The sequence below is a fragment of the Saccoglossus kowalevskii genome, chromosome 7, assembly GCF_978046115.1.
Source record: "Saccoglossus kowalevskii chromosome 7, keSacKowa6.1, whole genome shotgun sequence".
Taxonomy (NCBI): domain Eukaryota; kingdom Metazoa; phylum Hemichordata; class Enteropneusta; family Harrimaniidae; genus Saccoglossus; species Saccoglossus kowalevskii.
In genome coordinates, this window is record NC_140647.1 from 21,066,763 (window position 1) to 21,083,747 (window position 16,985).

The 16,985-nt window shown below is 35.0% G+C and overlaps 1 protein-coding gene across 1 annotated transcript; it reads right to left on the reverse strand.

The window, feature by feature from the left end:
• Positions 1–13,393: 13,393 nt before the first annotated feature.
• Positions 13,394–16,012, reverse strand: LOC100370161 (uncharacterized). The gene is made up of 3 exons (XM_002735310.3): positions 15,679–16,012; positions 14,453–14,521; positions 13,394–13,856 (listed from the first exon to the last, which is right to left on the reverse strand). The coding sequence occupies exons 1-3, from the start codon at positions 15,889–15,891 to the stop codon at positions 13,809–13,811; spliced, it is 330 nt and encodes a 109-aa protein (XP_002735356.1). The 5' UTR covers positions 15,892–16,012; the 3' UTR covers positions 13,394–13,808.
• Between the last annotated feature and the right edge of the window lie 973 nt (positions 16,013–16,985).

The following is a 16,985-nucleotide window of genomic DNA, read 5'->3' on the forward strand; positions in this document are numbered from 1 at the left end:
AATTAACGCAGATAAAATGTTTTTGACAGTTTTTGTATTGAGGCATGTATATAAAAATCAGGCCTAGTTTAACTAGCTTTGCTGTCATATTATGTTAGTTGTCTGAGTTTAGTGTAACTACTTATTAGAAAAATTATGTATATCATTGGCTTGTCACACTCTTCTAGTGGCAATAAAATAAAAAAATAGTATGCAAGTTAAATGTTTTTTATTTATTTTTTTTATTTTCTGAAGTTGAATAAATATTTGATCTACTATCTTCTATTGTAGGTAGAAAATCCTGGCGATGACTATCCTAGGAATTACAGTGATGAAAATAGTATATTGTGTGAATTAAGCAGTGATGATCACAGCGGTGTGGCTGATATATAAGTGTATTTAATATTACATTTTATTTTAATTCATTTTACAGGATGGTTTATAAGGAATAAAACATCCTAGTCTGTATCATTCTGCATCTGAGGGCAAATTTAAAATCTATCTAGGGGAGTATCTCATTATCTACTGGCATTACTGATTCATTGAATGTATGTTTTCCTTTTTCATTTCAGGAAACGAGAATCACAAGTGGACAGTAATGGCATTTCAGCTGACATGTTTTATGTTGAGTACAATGGGAAAATGTATTCATACAACCCAAATCTTATAGATAAAAATGCTTTTTTGGAGACACTTGCAGAAACAGTTAATAAAAACATCTTTGGCAATGTCTCAACAAACATTCTGAAACAGTCAACTCTCCCTGATAACTGGACTGTTCATGTATCCAAGAATGGAATATTTTTCATGAAAGTCTCACATACCTCAATCCTAGTAATTTTAAAATCAGTCTCTATCTTCCCTGGTCTGTCATTTTCAATAACTGTACATGGAAAAAAATTGCCAAATATACACTTGTTGTACCAGGAAAAAATTATGTTATCTGAACAAAAAATGACTTTTCTGTAGTTTCATCATCAGGTGTGGTTTAAACCACCACAATAAGATCTACATTTTGTGAGTTGTTGGTAGATAAAGAACGATGCAATCCTTGCATTAAATACAGGTCCACCTTGCGAAGTATCCGTGCAAGAAAAAAAAAGCAGGAGGATGTAATGAAAACCCCACCATGCAGCAATGACACAGTCAACCTGAGGGTGCAAGAATCCCAACTATTGGCACCTATTACTGGCAACACAACTGTTCATAGACAGCCACTCAGATTCATTGACAACACTCCACTTGCAAAGCGAGCTGGGCATGTCTAATTGGCAGTGGGTGTGTGTGTGTTTGGGGGGGGTTAACACAGAAAATATGCAATTATTTTTACATAAAATTATTGATTTCACTTTCATTCATAGACAACACTTTTTTCAAAATGTTTCCATATTCATGATGGGAAGAAATGTAACTCAAAATGTAAAGCCAATTTGAAAAGTGTCCAAGCTTTGTGGGGGGGGGGCTGAAGGCATTAATAAAAAGACGAAATTGTCTTTACGCAATTATTTATTTTGTTACAATTACAAATTTATTTCTGAGTCCTGTATTAAAAATCTTATTAAAAAAATGGCAGGAAAGCTTATAAAAGATTTTTTTTACAAAGGTCTTAAAATTATTTCCAACATTAGTAATTATGTATTTAACATTATATAAGTGCATGTACTTCTTTCACTGAGAGTAATACACATAAATAAACATGTTTCTGATGCACACAGTCTTACAGTCTTTTCAGGTTCTTCCGAACACCCTTCTGTCTCCTAACGATTTTGTTTGTGGCTTGTTGGTATTTTTCTTTTTATTGAAAAAAAATGCTTTACCGTAAACGCGTGTACACATCATGCACATAACTTGGAGTAATTCAAATCATCTGATGACAACGTGTGTGCAAGCTTTAAAGACCAGTAGGTTAAAACAACCTAATCATTTAAAACAAGTTCTTTGAATTTGTCTATGTCTATTTGTGTAGTTATTCCGGCAGAGTGTCGAATGTATGACAGTTTGATCAACCTGTCAAAATGTCTAACAAGGAGAAATACTTGGTCACAGTGCTGAAATAAACCACCCCGATTTTACTTTTCGATCCAATGTGTGGTGGATGTTAAATAAAAACTACCATTTTCACTGCAAATCATCTGCTTCACTATAGGGAGAAAGAGTGTTGACTTAGCAGACCCCAACTTGGAAAATCTCTTTATGAGTATCCTAAAAATGTATCCTGATATATATCAAGGAGTCGTCACTTGGATTTGTACTAGTGTAGTGCACGAGTGTATTTTGCTGCAAATTTTCTGAACCAAATGAAAAAAACATCTTTTGTAAAAAAAAAAAAAAAGCTCAGATAAAATTAATTGAAAGCCAAATTACTGAAGATGGTACAGTCTAGCAAAATAATTCTTTTTTAAAATGTCTCTTTCAAAGTCAAATCAATGCGCAGTAAATGAAAATATGTCAACATTGTTTATTTACATTTCTTTGCGGTTAACAAATAAATTGGGTAACGCCCACATTCCCCCAAGACAGTGACATTTGGTGCATTTCTGGTTACGCCCAGATACATTTTACATGCAAATATTTAAACGCGTTCTAAATATTTATAACGTTGGTATCCCCAGATTTCAGAGGCGTACGTTAAAATTGGGGCGACCATTGAATCAAACATTTTGGAAAATGCGTCAAAGGGAAGTTGACCAATATTGCCAATTTTAGTTGAAACACTCAAAAGAGACTTTCTACCTTGCTGAGCAAGAACTTTAGTGGCGTACGACCACTTAAGACGACACGAAAATAAAATGCCCATATATTTATAATAAGAAACAACCCCAAACTTCTCCCCATCAAATGACCATTTTTCATTGTTGGCAACACGCCCACTACACTTAAGACAATATTTTTTTGTTTTCTGCATATTAACCGACATTTTCCATTGTTTGTAATAAGAACTTAAACCATTTAGCAATCTTTGTAAACCTATAACACTATTTGAAAAAAGAACAACATCATCGGCAAATAATAAACATAACAGTTCAGTCAGATCAGGTGCAAGTTGAATACCCCTTTGACCTGTATTATGTAATTTACGTGGTAGTTCATTGATAAAGAAAGTAAATAGAAAAGGGCTCAGCATGCACCCCTGACGAACGCCCATGGGACAGGTAAAATAATCTGTGTTGCCAGCATATGATTTCACACACGATTTAACATCACTATATATGCTATTTAGCATTTTAAACATTTTGCCATGGACACCCTCTTTTAACAAGACATACAAAAGTCTTTGACGTTCTACAGTGTCAAAGGCTTAGGAGAAATCAATAAAAGCACAGTAAAATTGACCCTTTTTCATAGTAAGATATTTCTGAATCAATGACTGTAGTATGAAAATATTACCAACAGTGGAGTAACTTCTTCTAAAACCAGCTTGCCCTTCGTCAACTTTGTTCAGTACTTCTGCCCAATAAACAAGACGACTATTTAAAATATAAGTAACAACTTTACTGAAAATACTTAGCAAAGAAATCCCCCTATAATTCCCAGAAAGGTTTGTGGAGCCCTTCTTAAAAATTGGTGTTATTATAGCCTTAGACCAAAGTGTTGGAAATATCCCACTGTCAAACAATCTATTAAACAGAATATAGGAAATTATTTGATCACGTGTTGATTTAAAATATTCGCCAATAATGTCATGTGGTCCAGATGATTTGCCTGGTTTTAATGAATTAATGCTTTGGTATATTTCATCGTTAGAAATTGGTCCATTTAAAAGGTCATAGTGCAAGCCAATATTAGCATAAATTAAAGAGGCCAAATTATTCATTTTTTTCTGTGAGGATGAATTCCTCCGAACTGTCCTTTTGTGAAAAGAGATCCTTAAAATAATCATACCATTCAACAGGGGAAATTTGAGCGCCTCTAGGAGTAGACTTAAAAGTATGGTTTCTGAGTATTAACCAAATTTTTTTGGGATTAGCTAAAGAAATTATCAATTTGGCTTTTTTATTTTCAAGAAATGTTCTTTTTTTTATGACGACACATTGCTTTAAAACGTTTTTTAGCGTCACTAAATTCAGTCAAAAGGTTTTGACTCCCATACTTTCGAATTTGTCTCAGCAAACTGTATTTGTGGGACTTTCATTGTTTACAGTCATCATCAAACCAAGAAGGCTGTCTGTGAGTATTGTGAGAACTGATAACAACATTTTAACCATGTTACATTTGGTAGCAGCACTTCGACATAAAATAAAGGATACAATCCTCAATAGAAGAGTTTGGATCCTCAATGAAATTAACCAAACGAGATAACGAATTTACTGAACACAAATCACTGACAAATTGTTTGGCTTTATCAGGGATCCACACATATTTTGAATAAAAAAACATTTAAATTGTCATGGTGACACAAATCGCAATGTGAATAAATATTCATGACAAACTGTAAAGGCAAATGGGCAGATTCTAAGCGGATTGGAATTGAGAAATTTCTAATATTATGAAAAAGGCCAGATGACACCAATACATAATCGACAACACTTGCGCCTGTACTAACTAATAATGCATGTAAAGTTACCACGATTTGAATCATCACCTGACCTCCCATTTAACATATGTAAATTGAATGTATTACATAATGACAATAAGGAACGACCAAATGTATTTGTGACTTTGTCTTTTGAAACTCTGGGATTAATAAACAAATCTACGTCATACACATTTGTATTACTTATAACATAGATAGGATCATCGTCAATTATGTAATCAAGTTCTTCACCTGTACGCGCGTTCATGTCACCAGCAACGATTACAAAAACATCGGACAAAGTACATAGAAAGAGTTCAATACCGTTGTTTGTATTAAAATCATTATAGAAAGTAAGTAATATAAATAAAATCGGGAGTAATATAAATACCCCACAGTAAAATATCTCTATCAATATTAAATAGGTCGCCTTTCAATAGCAGAAAAATATAATCATGCAGGGGACAAACAATACATTTGATAAACTGTTTGTAAACATTAGGTACGAGTACTAGGGATTTCAGGGGGAAATTATACACATATCATAGTAGTTTACATGGTGGCATTTGTCAGATCTCTACTACAGCAATACAATGCACTTTATTTCATGAAAATCAGGGTGACCGTTCTCGAGATAAGGTACTTTGTAGCTTCAATTAGCATCTCTTAATTTTGGACAAAGGATGACACAACAAAGCACTACTGAATAGTAAAGACAACGGCACCATTTTGGATGAATAAGCACTAATTATTTAATTGGAGCTGAGCTTTCCTCTTTATTATTGAATTTTCACCAAATTTTCAACAAATGAACTTTATATCAATGTTTATCTAATGTCATTGGAGGACAACATATAGACCATCTGTTACCATGGAAACAGGCCATATTCAAATGTTATTTTAAATCATCTGTCAGTGTCAATAAAAAATAAACAAGTTTTACTTTCGTTTATGTTGCCTTCGTTTTCATTCCTATACAAATGCATTGAAAACGCCCTCATCGACCGGTTATGCGTTCTACCAAGCTTTGCTTATTTTTACGCTATAATAATACTTATGAAACAAAAAGCATTGACACGAATAAACAAATCTAAGATATAACATTATAGCATAATATACAGCTTATTTTTTGGCAACTTAGAAAAGCAGTATGCATGGAAAACATAACTGGGAGCTGCCTGGAAAATCTGAAATCTCTGGGCATGATCGATCCATTTTTATGCCAAAATAACCAATGAATCATCTCAATTCTACAGCTGTGAATGCTATAACATGTACAATTCGTTTTACTTTGCATTTACGCTGCATTTTAGACATGTTAAAAACAAAATAAACGTATTTTGCCGTATATAAAAGTGAAGGAGTGAAAAATTATCTTCGTACATGGAGGTCCACTTTTAAAATGGGCTTGTCGCACTCTCTAAATTGATGTCACACTCACAAAATCTAGATTTGTGACTATTAAAATATATATATTTTTTCAAATTATGAGTGATCGATATGCCAGAAAGATGTAAGTCGATACGAAAATTGCCGTCAAACTTTTGTTTTTATTGCCGTTTTGCCAATTTTCGGCCGATTCTCACCTAACACCTCTCATCCTATAGCTGTCATCCCCTACTTGATTTCTGTGACATTTTCAAAATTGGTCCATTCTAACGCAGCAAACTTCTCTGGATTTAAAACACCGGGTCAAATTTGGAGGTCACGCTCGCGTTCACGGCGCTTGCCAGGATTTTCAAATGTTTCAATTATTATTCTCCCGTGTTGCTACACGCAATGGGTTTCATTTTTCAGAAAATGACCATAAGATATAAAGCTAGAATTCCTGGTAATTTTTATTTTTTGTTGCTTTTAGTTTTGCTCACGTATTTTGTAGTTTTTGAAAGGGTAGCTGCCCACACCCACTTCTTCCGATGTCATTAACCAAGTGACTGAGATCCCTACTAGTACACAAACTCCCCCGGAAAAAACGACCAATGGGAGACTTTCTAATTCAATATGTACTGAATACTTCAAAATCAGGAAAAACGTTATCGTATTTATTGTTACTCTCAGCCCAAGTTTCAGACAAAATAATGCAATCATGGTTCAGCAAATAGTTCATAAAGTCCGCTATTTGCAATTTGTATTTTAAACCAGTCAATTTCCTTGCCATACGTAAAGGTATCAACTGATTCCAAATAACTCAACAATTCAGTGTTATAAATAAACTCGTCATCTATTGTCGAGCTAGAATAGAGATTACTAAAATAATCAACCAATTGAATTGGTTGTATATTAGATAAAATGGTGCTATTTTGCGAAAAAATACCTCTAATCACGGACCAGAACTGTTTACTACTGTTTGTAAAAGTCATTATGTTTGCTTTCTGTCTATTTATCAATGTAAGATTGCTTTATTTCACGGCAAGTGTATTTAAATGTGTTGCGCGCTTTCTGATAAACTGAAAAATGGTCGAGGGTGGTCTGTACGCCGAAATCCCCGTAACAAATCAATTACATTCAATTAAACAACAGATATGAATAAATCAAGAAACATACGTGGATAAGCATCCACGATATATATTCACGTAATCGCAATACGGGAATGTTTAGCAAGTAAATAATTCGAAGCGATCATGGAACACGGGAGAACAATAGCGTCCTCTATCCTATCCTTCTACCTTCCATGTTTCAACTATAGTTAATCCAATGTGTGTCGTTACAACGATGGTAAGACGTGTATGGGTGTGTGTGTGTGTGTGTGTGTGTGTGTTGGTGTAGACGTAGAAGTGGGGCCTGTAGACCAGACATACACAAACAAAGTGGAGCCCTTTGTACAAGTGGAGCCCCAAATTGGTGGCTCCACAATGTTTCATAATTTATATTAATATTTAATCGAATTTAAGTCAGGTTTGCGAAGCTTAGGTTTAGTATCGGGGAAGGTATGGTTCACGTTATATTAATATTAATATAATTATGCCATACCTTACCCCGATACTAAACCTAAGCTTCGCAAACATTTCTATGTTCAGTCACGGGATATTCAACTCTAGTTTAATTAAACTTAATTAAAGTGCAATTCTCCATTGTATTGCATTGTAATTGAGTTTAATTAAACTCCAATTAAAACGCAACCCTATATAGGAACGCGTTTTAATCGAGTTCATATCGCAACTATATTAAAAGTTAATTCAACTATATTAAAAGTTGATTCAATAGTGGCTCCACAATTCAAGGGACACCTGTATATGTGTGTGTGTGTGTGTGTGTGTGTGTGTGTGTGTGTGTGTGTGTGTGTGTGTGTGTGTGTGTATGTGTGTGTGTGTGTGGGTGTGTGTGTGTGTGTGTGTGTGTGTGTGTGTGTGTGTGTGTGTGTGTGTGTGTGTGTGTGTGTGTGTGTGTGTGTGTGTGATTAAAAAAAACTTTATCGAATAGAATGGAATATTGCTTTTTTATTACAACGTTAAAAAAAATTTGACAATTCTTTTTTTGAAATCTACACATGTAGAAGGGATTAAAGCTAAATACAAAACAAAAAGTGTAACAAACAAACAAGAAAAAGTAAACTACTGTGTTAATAATATTAGTTGCTCTTTTATTGTATATGCTGTTTTTATATAGTAATTGTAGGCATTCATAATAGATATAAATTTGTCCTTGTTTTTGACACCGTTGGTGTTATCAAACAAGGAATATATTTCCTGTCTTTCTGCTTCATAAAGTACACATTCTATGATAAAGTGTACTTCATTCTCTATTACATGGCACTTGATGCATTTTCTGTTCTCAATATTTGTTTTTGGTTGTGTATGTCTACCTGTTTCTATATGTAATTTGTTGCTGCTCAGTCTGAATTTGCTTAGAATTCTGATTGCCTGTCTATCGTTATGCTGATCTATGTAGACTTCTTGTTTTATATCTTTTTTTGAAAAGTTGATATGTTCTGAGTTTTAAATCTGCCCTCAGAGGCGGCGGCACGAAATGTTGCATCGAGGCGAAGTCTACTCGCCAACCTTGCGTCGAAGGCGCGATCTTACTAGAGGGTCCGGGGGTATGCTCCTCCCTAAAAATGGAAATCTAGACCCACTGAAACGCTATTTCCTGCATTTTGACTTGACTGTATAGGTTTTTTGAACTTGAAGATTAGCTTTGTGACATCTAGGTTAATACTGTATTCCTTTTAATTTGTGTTAGTCTTGATAGCCAATGATCGTCCTGGATGTGGTTTTGCATATCAATCAATGCATTGTATGCAATATTGTCTTCCTTCAATGAAACCAAGTGTCTGAAATATACAAGTGGCCGCCTACCGGGATCTATTCTGACTGCTATGTTGGTGGTGTTGTTGCTAACATTCAAATTATGTCTACAATGAATTTAGAACTGTATGATGTTGTGTCGATTTAAGCAGTTGACATAATTAAGCCTACATTGCAAACTGACCCATCATGGAAATGTATATTGTTTGTATAATCTCTCGCCTTGACGTGAAATGTGTGATAATTACACGTAGAACCACGATTTAGGGGGGGGGTAATAAACTTGTCTACCTGTATTGCACCAGTAAGAAAATATCATGATCATTAAAATAAAAATGACATTTTAAATTGTGCAAACAACTACGCTATCACATCTCCCCTACGACTGACTGCGAAACGTTCCTGCCAGATCGGACAGCGCCCTCTCGTGCCAATCCCCCTACGGTTTAACTTAAACTGGCCTCTTGCGGCTTGGTGCGCCATGACACTTGAGGCGGTAAGCAGGCAAGCGTCATATTGGGCTTACGGGTGTACCATTCGACGTCACAAAATTAATTACCTTTTATCGATTATCAACAAAGTGACGTGTTACACGAAAATACGTATGGTCCAGCCCAATGATTGAAAGGAGTTTCGCGGTGAGGAAAATGGTCGATACGTTGTGCCTCAGACTACTATATACTTTATAGTAGTCTGCGAATGTGAATACACAGAGTGTAGGTTTGTGAATTTTCTGATTGATCGAATGTTCCGTTGCAGGAGAGATATGAACAGTATGAATAATTTTGAATTACCTAAGTAAAACAAATCATGATGGAGGGACGGTGGCCTGGTTCAAATTTGTTATCTGAAGCCGGGATATAGAAACATTAACAAATGTGTTCACTTTAATGTTACATCCCGATTCATATGAGTCACATGTATGCCAAAATTAGCACACACATTATGTTTAAAAAAAAATACCGCCGATGGCAGATTACATAAAACATCTCATTATACAACCAATGTGGGATATGGACTGGAAATCTAGTCTAGTGCACGTAAGGTCACGAGATTGTCAATTAAACAAACTTTATTGACACACCTAAATGGGAACGCGATATGTGGACAAACACATATTTTGTCATTTAAACAAGCGAAAGGAAATTCATTCACTGGTGCATGGTCTTTTGACCTCTGATGAGATTCTTAAGAAATGTTAAATAAATGAAAAGATGCACGGTTAAGGTATGCCAACTTTATATTCAGATTACCCTAGACACAAACTGCCAGGACCGATATGTTATACAGTTATATATACTACTAAATGTAGAAATGAAATTACGAAAAACAAAAGTTAGAAAATAAGAACGTAAGAACATGTAGAACAACTACAAATTAGGTCAACTAATCCACATATGCTTCAAATCGTTGGTCGGCCAAATTTTGCTCACCAAATCAGATAAGGAGTTCTTGTAAATCTTATGAAAAATGCCTCATTTTAAACTTGTAAGAGCCCACACTTATTGGTGGGTCGAGGATTCAGCTAATAATAATTTGTTAATACTTGTATTTAAAAGTCGGTGAATTCTTTAAAACGTGGAATGGAAATAAATACACCGCTATAATACTGAAAAGATGTGTATTTATTGTACGGCTTTTTTAATATTAATTTTATTTTATTTGTACTATCATTTGTAATCATTATTATTTTCAATTGTTTATCATTTATATTAATGATATGGATATTGTGAATGTAGTTGCCTTCAAATTATAACCTAAATATAAGTGACATTCAACATATCAATGTACTGTCATTTCAAATTAAAGAACAAGAAACTAAAGAATAAATATTCTATAGTTTTGTGAATTTATTAAAAGTATGAGCTTATGAAAAATAATATTTCGTTAAAAATTCAGACTGATTAAAATAAGACTAGTTGGAGGCTTCATTTATTTATTTTCCATTTTTTTTAAATATGTATTTAATTCTTTATTTTTCATATATTTTTTATTGTATTTATCATTTATTTTTAGTTTTGGTGGTGTGTGAATAGTTAAATAATACAAAAAAATGTAATAACTATAAAAAATATAATAATATAATATAGAACTAATAAAATAAAATATATAAAATTAAAAAAAAGAACACCATACAACATACCATATTTTAATCCGGTTACTTTGGTTGACATTTGTGTTTCTAAATAAGTTATCAAACAATATTATAAATAATCAAACACAATTTGGAAAAGAAATTCATAGTAATTCCTGTACACCTCTTGGGTAATTTAAATGTATGTTGTGTCGATTTGTTACTTTACTTTAAAAAAATGTGCTGTATGATTGTTACTGCTGGACAAGTAAACAACCCCCTACAGAATAAAAATATTAAAAATAGTATATTCCAGACAGGAAATGAAACCTAGAAGATTATAAATTAAACACTAAAAAGTCAAACCTGCAAAAAAATTAAACGGGGATAGATAGATAGATAGATAGATAGATAGATAGATATTTAACCATTAGTTGTACGATGAGACAGCGTATTGTAATGGAATCGTGTGTCACTATAAATGAATAATTCGAGTCTTTGTCATTCGACAACAATTTTAAGCCGTTGTGATCTTTTGTTATTTTGGCCAATGTGGCTCAAATACATGTACATTTTTGTAATCATAAACGTTCTGCTGTGCATCACAGACTATATCTCGAATTGATCAGGGTATAACGTTTAGGACTCAACACTATTTCCCTTCCGGAAATACTGTCGCAGAGGAAGGCAATAACGTGAATTATAAACCTCAATGTCACTTAGAGGAGCATCTACGCCAGTCATTGTTCGTTCAGTCGGCCGTCGTTTCATTATTATATGTTCGTATGGATTGTCGGTTTCAGTGTTATTTGGAGGGTGCTTAGGGAGGCGTAAAATGAGCTATTATTAGGAGGGAGCGTGTGCGGATCATTGTTTTAGTGACAATGAATTGGAATCAAACCAAACATAGTAAAGCTCCACAGTTTTATCTCTGACCAATGAGGGACTGGGAATGCTCATTAACTTACAGGTGCAATAATATGAGGTCATTACGAGGATACAGAAAAGAATGCACAAAGACAGTACAGCGCAAAATATCGATCGATTATTATACATCTTTTCCTCCCAATGATGCATTATGGGAATGCTGAAATCCAAAATCCAAAAAGTTTACAACAGAATCGGCGAACTTGATGGCAGCTATGTTTGTTTTTATTATTGGAATTATTTGGAATTCCCGTTTCCTAATATGCTAGGATGAAAATACCCCGTAAAATACCGCAAAATTACGACACGCTGTAATTTACGGCATCACGGTGACAGATGTATAATAATACTAAATGCTATTCTCAAATGTCGGGAAAATCCTAACGTATTTCTAACGATTTTTTTCAGGAAAAAAAACGTTGAATAATCCGCATACTCCGGATGCCGGATATATCCAATGATTTTCCCAGGAAAGCAAACTGGCGTTACATGGCCAATCAATATTAATTATTCTCTCTCCAATTCTCCAAGTTTATAAAATTATTAATTTCTTGGTAATAATACAGCTGCCAAATTTGACCAAGTTTCGTCAAGCTGTGAATAATCTACATGCTACAAAGAATAGCGCCACCGACAGACGTGAATATTTGTAAACCTTGAAAAATGCCACTTTTCGAATTAAAATGCGAATTTATTGTCAAACTTGATAAATACATCTTCAATGTAATAGTTAGTATTTCCGTCAATCTTGACGATATTTTTGATAGAGCATTTATTGCACCATACCCTGATGTTCCAACTACAAGAGTGAATCTCTTCCTTGACCTTGAAATGTCGGTAAACCAATGTGTATACAGCCGTGGTATAGTCCAAGCCATGTACATACCAGATTGTTTTACATGTTCTTACAATTGACAATGTAAATAAAACCTCCAAGTGTAACCAGACGATCGTAAAACTTGTACCCAATTTAGTATAATAATGCAATCAAAATGTTTCCCCCCAAATGCAGACATACACTAAGACATGGTCATGCAAATATTTGTACAATTCTACCAATTTGAACGTGCTGTTTAGAAACTTCGTAACGTGATGTTCCGACCCCGAGGCTGGACTGAATACTAATTTTGGATTGTAAAACGTGGTCACCCTGGCAATCACATACCTGTAAACTTGTTACGACAGATGGGATGTTCTATTGTGACAGCCCAACGAGTTGCCTAGCGACACAATGTTGTTATATACACACAGACAATAAATGGATAAAAGACTGCCGTTAAATAGTCAATACAACAAGTTTTCCTTTCCCGTCATTTGAAATGAGACTCGTTCTCGTATGGTTCACATTCAACCTTAGGAAGGTCACGCAGTGTTTTGGTTACCTCGCCTAACAGAAACTAAATCACGTTCAATGGGCACACATTTGATATACCATTGATCGAAGTGGGCACAATAATAAACTAACACCACATGTACTGAATAATCACCCACCTTGCAATTGTACATTATGAATGGCAACTACTGGATATAGGCTCAATATTTTCGTTGCCATCATGCTAACGATATGAAAATATTAGGTTATAATCGGTACGAACACAGGCAGGCACGCACGCACTATATTATTTTTCCAGTCACACGCGCATGCATACAAATTACTTAACAGAAAAAGAACATCAACAATTTATTTCTAATATATTGATCGATATTAACAGAAATATGAAAATAAGAAAAATAGTTCGAGTGTGATCTTATAAAAAAAACAGATAAAGTGAAGAACCACAAAGCAAGTACATACTAAACTCAATTACTGAAGATTGACTTACGATTCGTTAATATTGACGATTAAGTATCAAATATTTTACATACTGTACAAATATCTTTTTCAGTTAAGAAAAAAAACTAACGCATATATTTTATTTTTAAAATGACTTCTTCCAAATGAAGCTTTTCCGTAGGGGGTTGGTATTGCAAAATATACACAAAAATGGCCGATGTTATCCTGATGATGATGATGGTGGCGTTGTGTTGTAATAGACGTTTCGCTTCGGCTTCGATTAAACGGGGAGGTGATCTATTCTCGGCCCATTGCCTGGCCACCAGGAGATCCCTCTTGCACTTCCTGGAAAAATAAAATGTGAATTAGTATCATTTTAATTGTCAAATTGGTTAAAATGTGTCAAATTAATAAAATGTGCTAGGTCGTCGTTTGTGTGTTATAAATGTTGAATCGCCAAAATACCACAATTCGTACAATTTCTTTAGTCTGTAATATAACAGATTTCTGTATCAATTTGTCGAAATTAAATACATATTTTTGTATCAATCTATCGAAATCAAATGCATATCTTACTGTTAAAAGACACTGAACTATAATTTGACTATAATGTCTGCAATGTTAGCAATTGCAATTCGAACCGCGTAAAACTACACGTATCACAATTCACTTAGTGTCACCTTTAGCACATCCGACGAAATATAACCTGTCAAAAGATTCAGGACAAAGGGTTTCTCAAGGTCTCTCCCTTATGAGGAACTGTAAAACTTTTATGGGTTATTCAATACTATCTGTAGTGTGGTAAAAAGGACGCGATGGGCTATTGTGCAGTTCCAGTATATATCTTATCGTATATCTTAAGCGAAGCTTGGACCCCCCCCCCCCCACAATACATTTTGCTGGATCCGCCACTGAGTATATATTCTAACATTCCAACTTACCCTGGCTTCTTGCACAAAGGCACATAGCGCACAGAACCAATGCATGAGACAATCGTTTCCGAACGAACCCTGCAAAAACAAATGTAAATATTACAATATAGTATTTATGGAACCACGCGTGTAGCCTTCGGTGATAGAACATCAACATATCGTCCACCTTCATCAACGTATACCTGCCAGTTACATCGCATTGAAATGGACACAATCTTGAGAGTGTTAAATATGAATGCATTTATTTTATTTTTCTTTGATAATAAATTTACGTAGTGTTCGTACAGATTGATTTATGTTAATGGAAGGAGGTCTGTGAAGTAGGCTACAGTCTGACAGGCCAACAGATTTATTTGCTGCCAATCTGCACAATACACCCAACCACCACCTGCTGCATTGCTCGGCAAGTATGGAAGTCAAACATTCCAATACCACCAAGTCATCTGATTTCGGGGCGAGTTCAACGAATTATGTTCATTCGGTGTTTAGAGTGAATAGGATCCTTCTATTGGTATATAGGTAGGTCAATTTAGTGTATCCTGCAAAAATCGCCAAATCGGTAAACCGAGGGGTTCCGAAACTGGGAAAAATAATAGTTTAGCCCGCGAACACGCGAACATCAGTCAGCTAAAGGAGATTCGTTCGGAAAATAAAACTTGCGATGATCACGGGAAACGTAGCTAGGACAACTTAGTAACGAGTATTGTTGGCATTGACCCCCAACATGCAAAAACAGGAAAAAGGGCGGGAAGCCCTGCCGCTGCCGCCACCGCCCGTCGGCTTATTATTGTTTGGATAAAATTGCTGTTCCGACATGTCCTTAATTAATATTAATATGGCCGCGATAAACTAATTCCCGAGAATATATCACTTAATAATTAACAAAGATGGCTTTCTACATGTATCTGTTTCATAGCCTGCGTAGGCTAACTGACAGTCACGTGACCAAGTATATTCAATGAACCATGCCAATAAATTAATTAACGCATCTAGTGCGTTTTGCTAGATATGCATTCTGAACGAAGCTATCAAAGATGACTGTTTATAAGGAATGAATAAAACGGTGCAGCGAATTTGAAGTTGTCAGTACATCAATCCATGCATGTCCTTGGGAAAGTGAAAAAGCTTGAACCAACAACTTCAAGGCGTTGTCCGTGATTAACGATTCATGTTGGCAACTAGCACAAATTTGACTTTACCGCGTGCCCGTAATCAGAACATGTTGATATACTTACATCAATTCCTTTCTGTTCCCTGATCTTTCCACGGATTACTGCCGAGAAGTAAATACCACACGGTCCGCACATTGATAGAATGGCATATTTGATACAACTCTCGCCAACAGCTTCTGCATTTTTACCAGCGGTATAGCACGGCACAAAATACGTGATGGCACATAGACCAATATTGCCGAAGCAACTGAAAAGACCGTTAGACCATTCACCCATTTTTTGAGAGTTGAAACTTCAAATATTGAGGGGAGAAAATGGAGTGACAATGGAAACAGGCCGCTGCTGGTAACGAACAGAAAAGGTGTGTAGCAGTCGTTCGTGCGAATTGAGTAAGCCTCGAAGTGAGAGAGTGACTATGGCAACATGAAATTTAAATACGAAGGGATCTTTTGTGTATATTGCATGACAACCGATGTCAACACCCTTTTTGATTGGCCGGTATAACAATGAAAGTTCAATGCGATAAGTGGGACAATGTTGTTATAACAAAAACGCACGATCTATACATCAAGTTTACCCATTGTCATTATAACTACATTTAGGTTGTGCTATATAATATTTGAGTGAGTGTCCGTCAGTGTCCACATTACCCATCGCTTTGACAGCCACGCTTGCGGGCATGTTTACCGCACTGTAAAAAAAAAAATGTGCGAGAGCTCACGGTTACTAAAAAAGTAACCGTGGTGGACTAGTACAAGTACTTGAGGTCTATGGTCAAACCCTACAATCTCTGAATAGTAAAAGATTAGATTAGAGATACAATTATTCCCCCTCAAATAATAATAATGCCTCTGAATCACAGAGTCGACACCACCTCATCACTGTAATACAATGTATTGTGCTACCACAGACCGTATAGTACAATACAGTACATGAGTTGTCTAACAACTGTTGCTATTTGGGAAATCGAACCATCACATATTATTAAGGCAGCTCGCCATACCATTAAAAACAACATACTCAAAACAACTCGAAATCCAGCACTGGGTTAGGCCTTACTGTAATTTAAAAAATTATGAACTACAAGTATATGGCTGTCGAATTAATTTTTCCACAAACGACCTTGGAAAATAACAAAAATACGTGTCGCGAGCCCTGAGTAGTTTAAAATTGGTTTCTATGACAGAAACCTTTCACCATATCTCAACATTTTGAGTGGTAACCTATGCTAAAAAATGTTATGTAGTGTTATGAGAGCTAATATAACTTTCACGAAAAATTTGAGAATTTTGAATTATAGTATAAGTTAGTTTACACGGAATCATATGGAAACTGTTAGAAAATGACCGCTTTTTAGATTATTTTGCATG

What these genes read in the sequence shown, in the direction of transcription:
- LOC100370161 (XM_002735310.3), bottom strand. Translation starts at nt 15,891, where the DNA reads ATGGGTGAATGGTCTAACGGTCTTTTCAGTTGCTTCGGCAATATTGGT. An exon ending in GGGAACAGAAAGGAATTGAT is followed by an intron (nt 14,522 to 15,678) that starts GTAAGTATATCA and finishes TTGTTTTTGCAG; the next exon opens with GGTTCGTTCGGAAACGATTG. An exon ending in CCTTTGTGCAAGAAGCCAGG is followed by an intron (nt 13,857 to 14,452) that starts GTAAGTTGGAAT and finishes TTATTTTTCCAG; the next exon opens with GAAGTGCAAGAGGGATCTCC.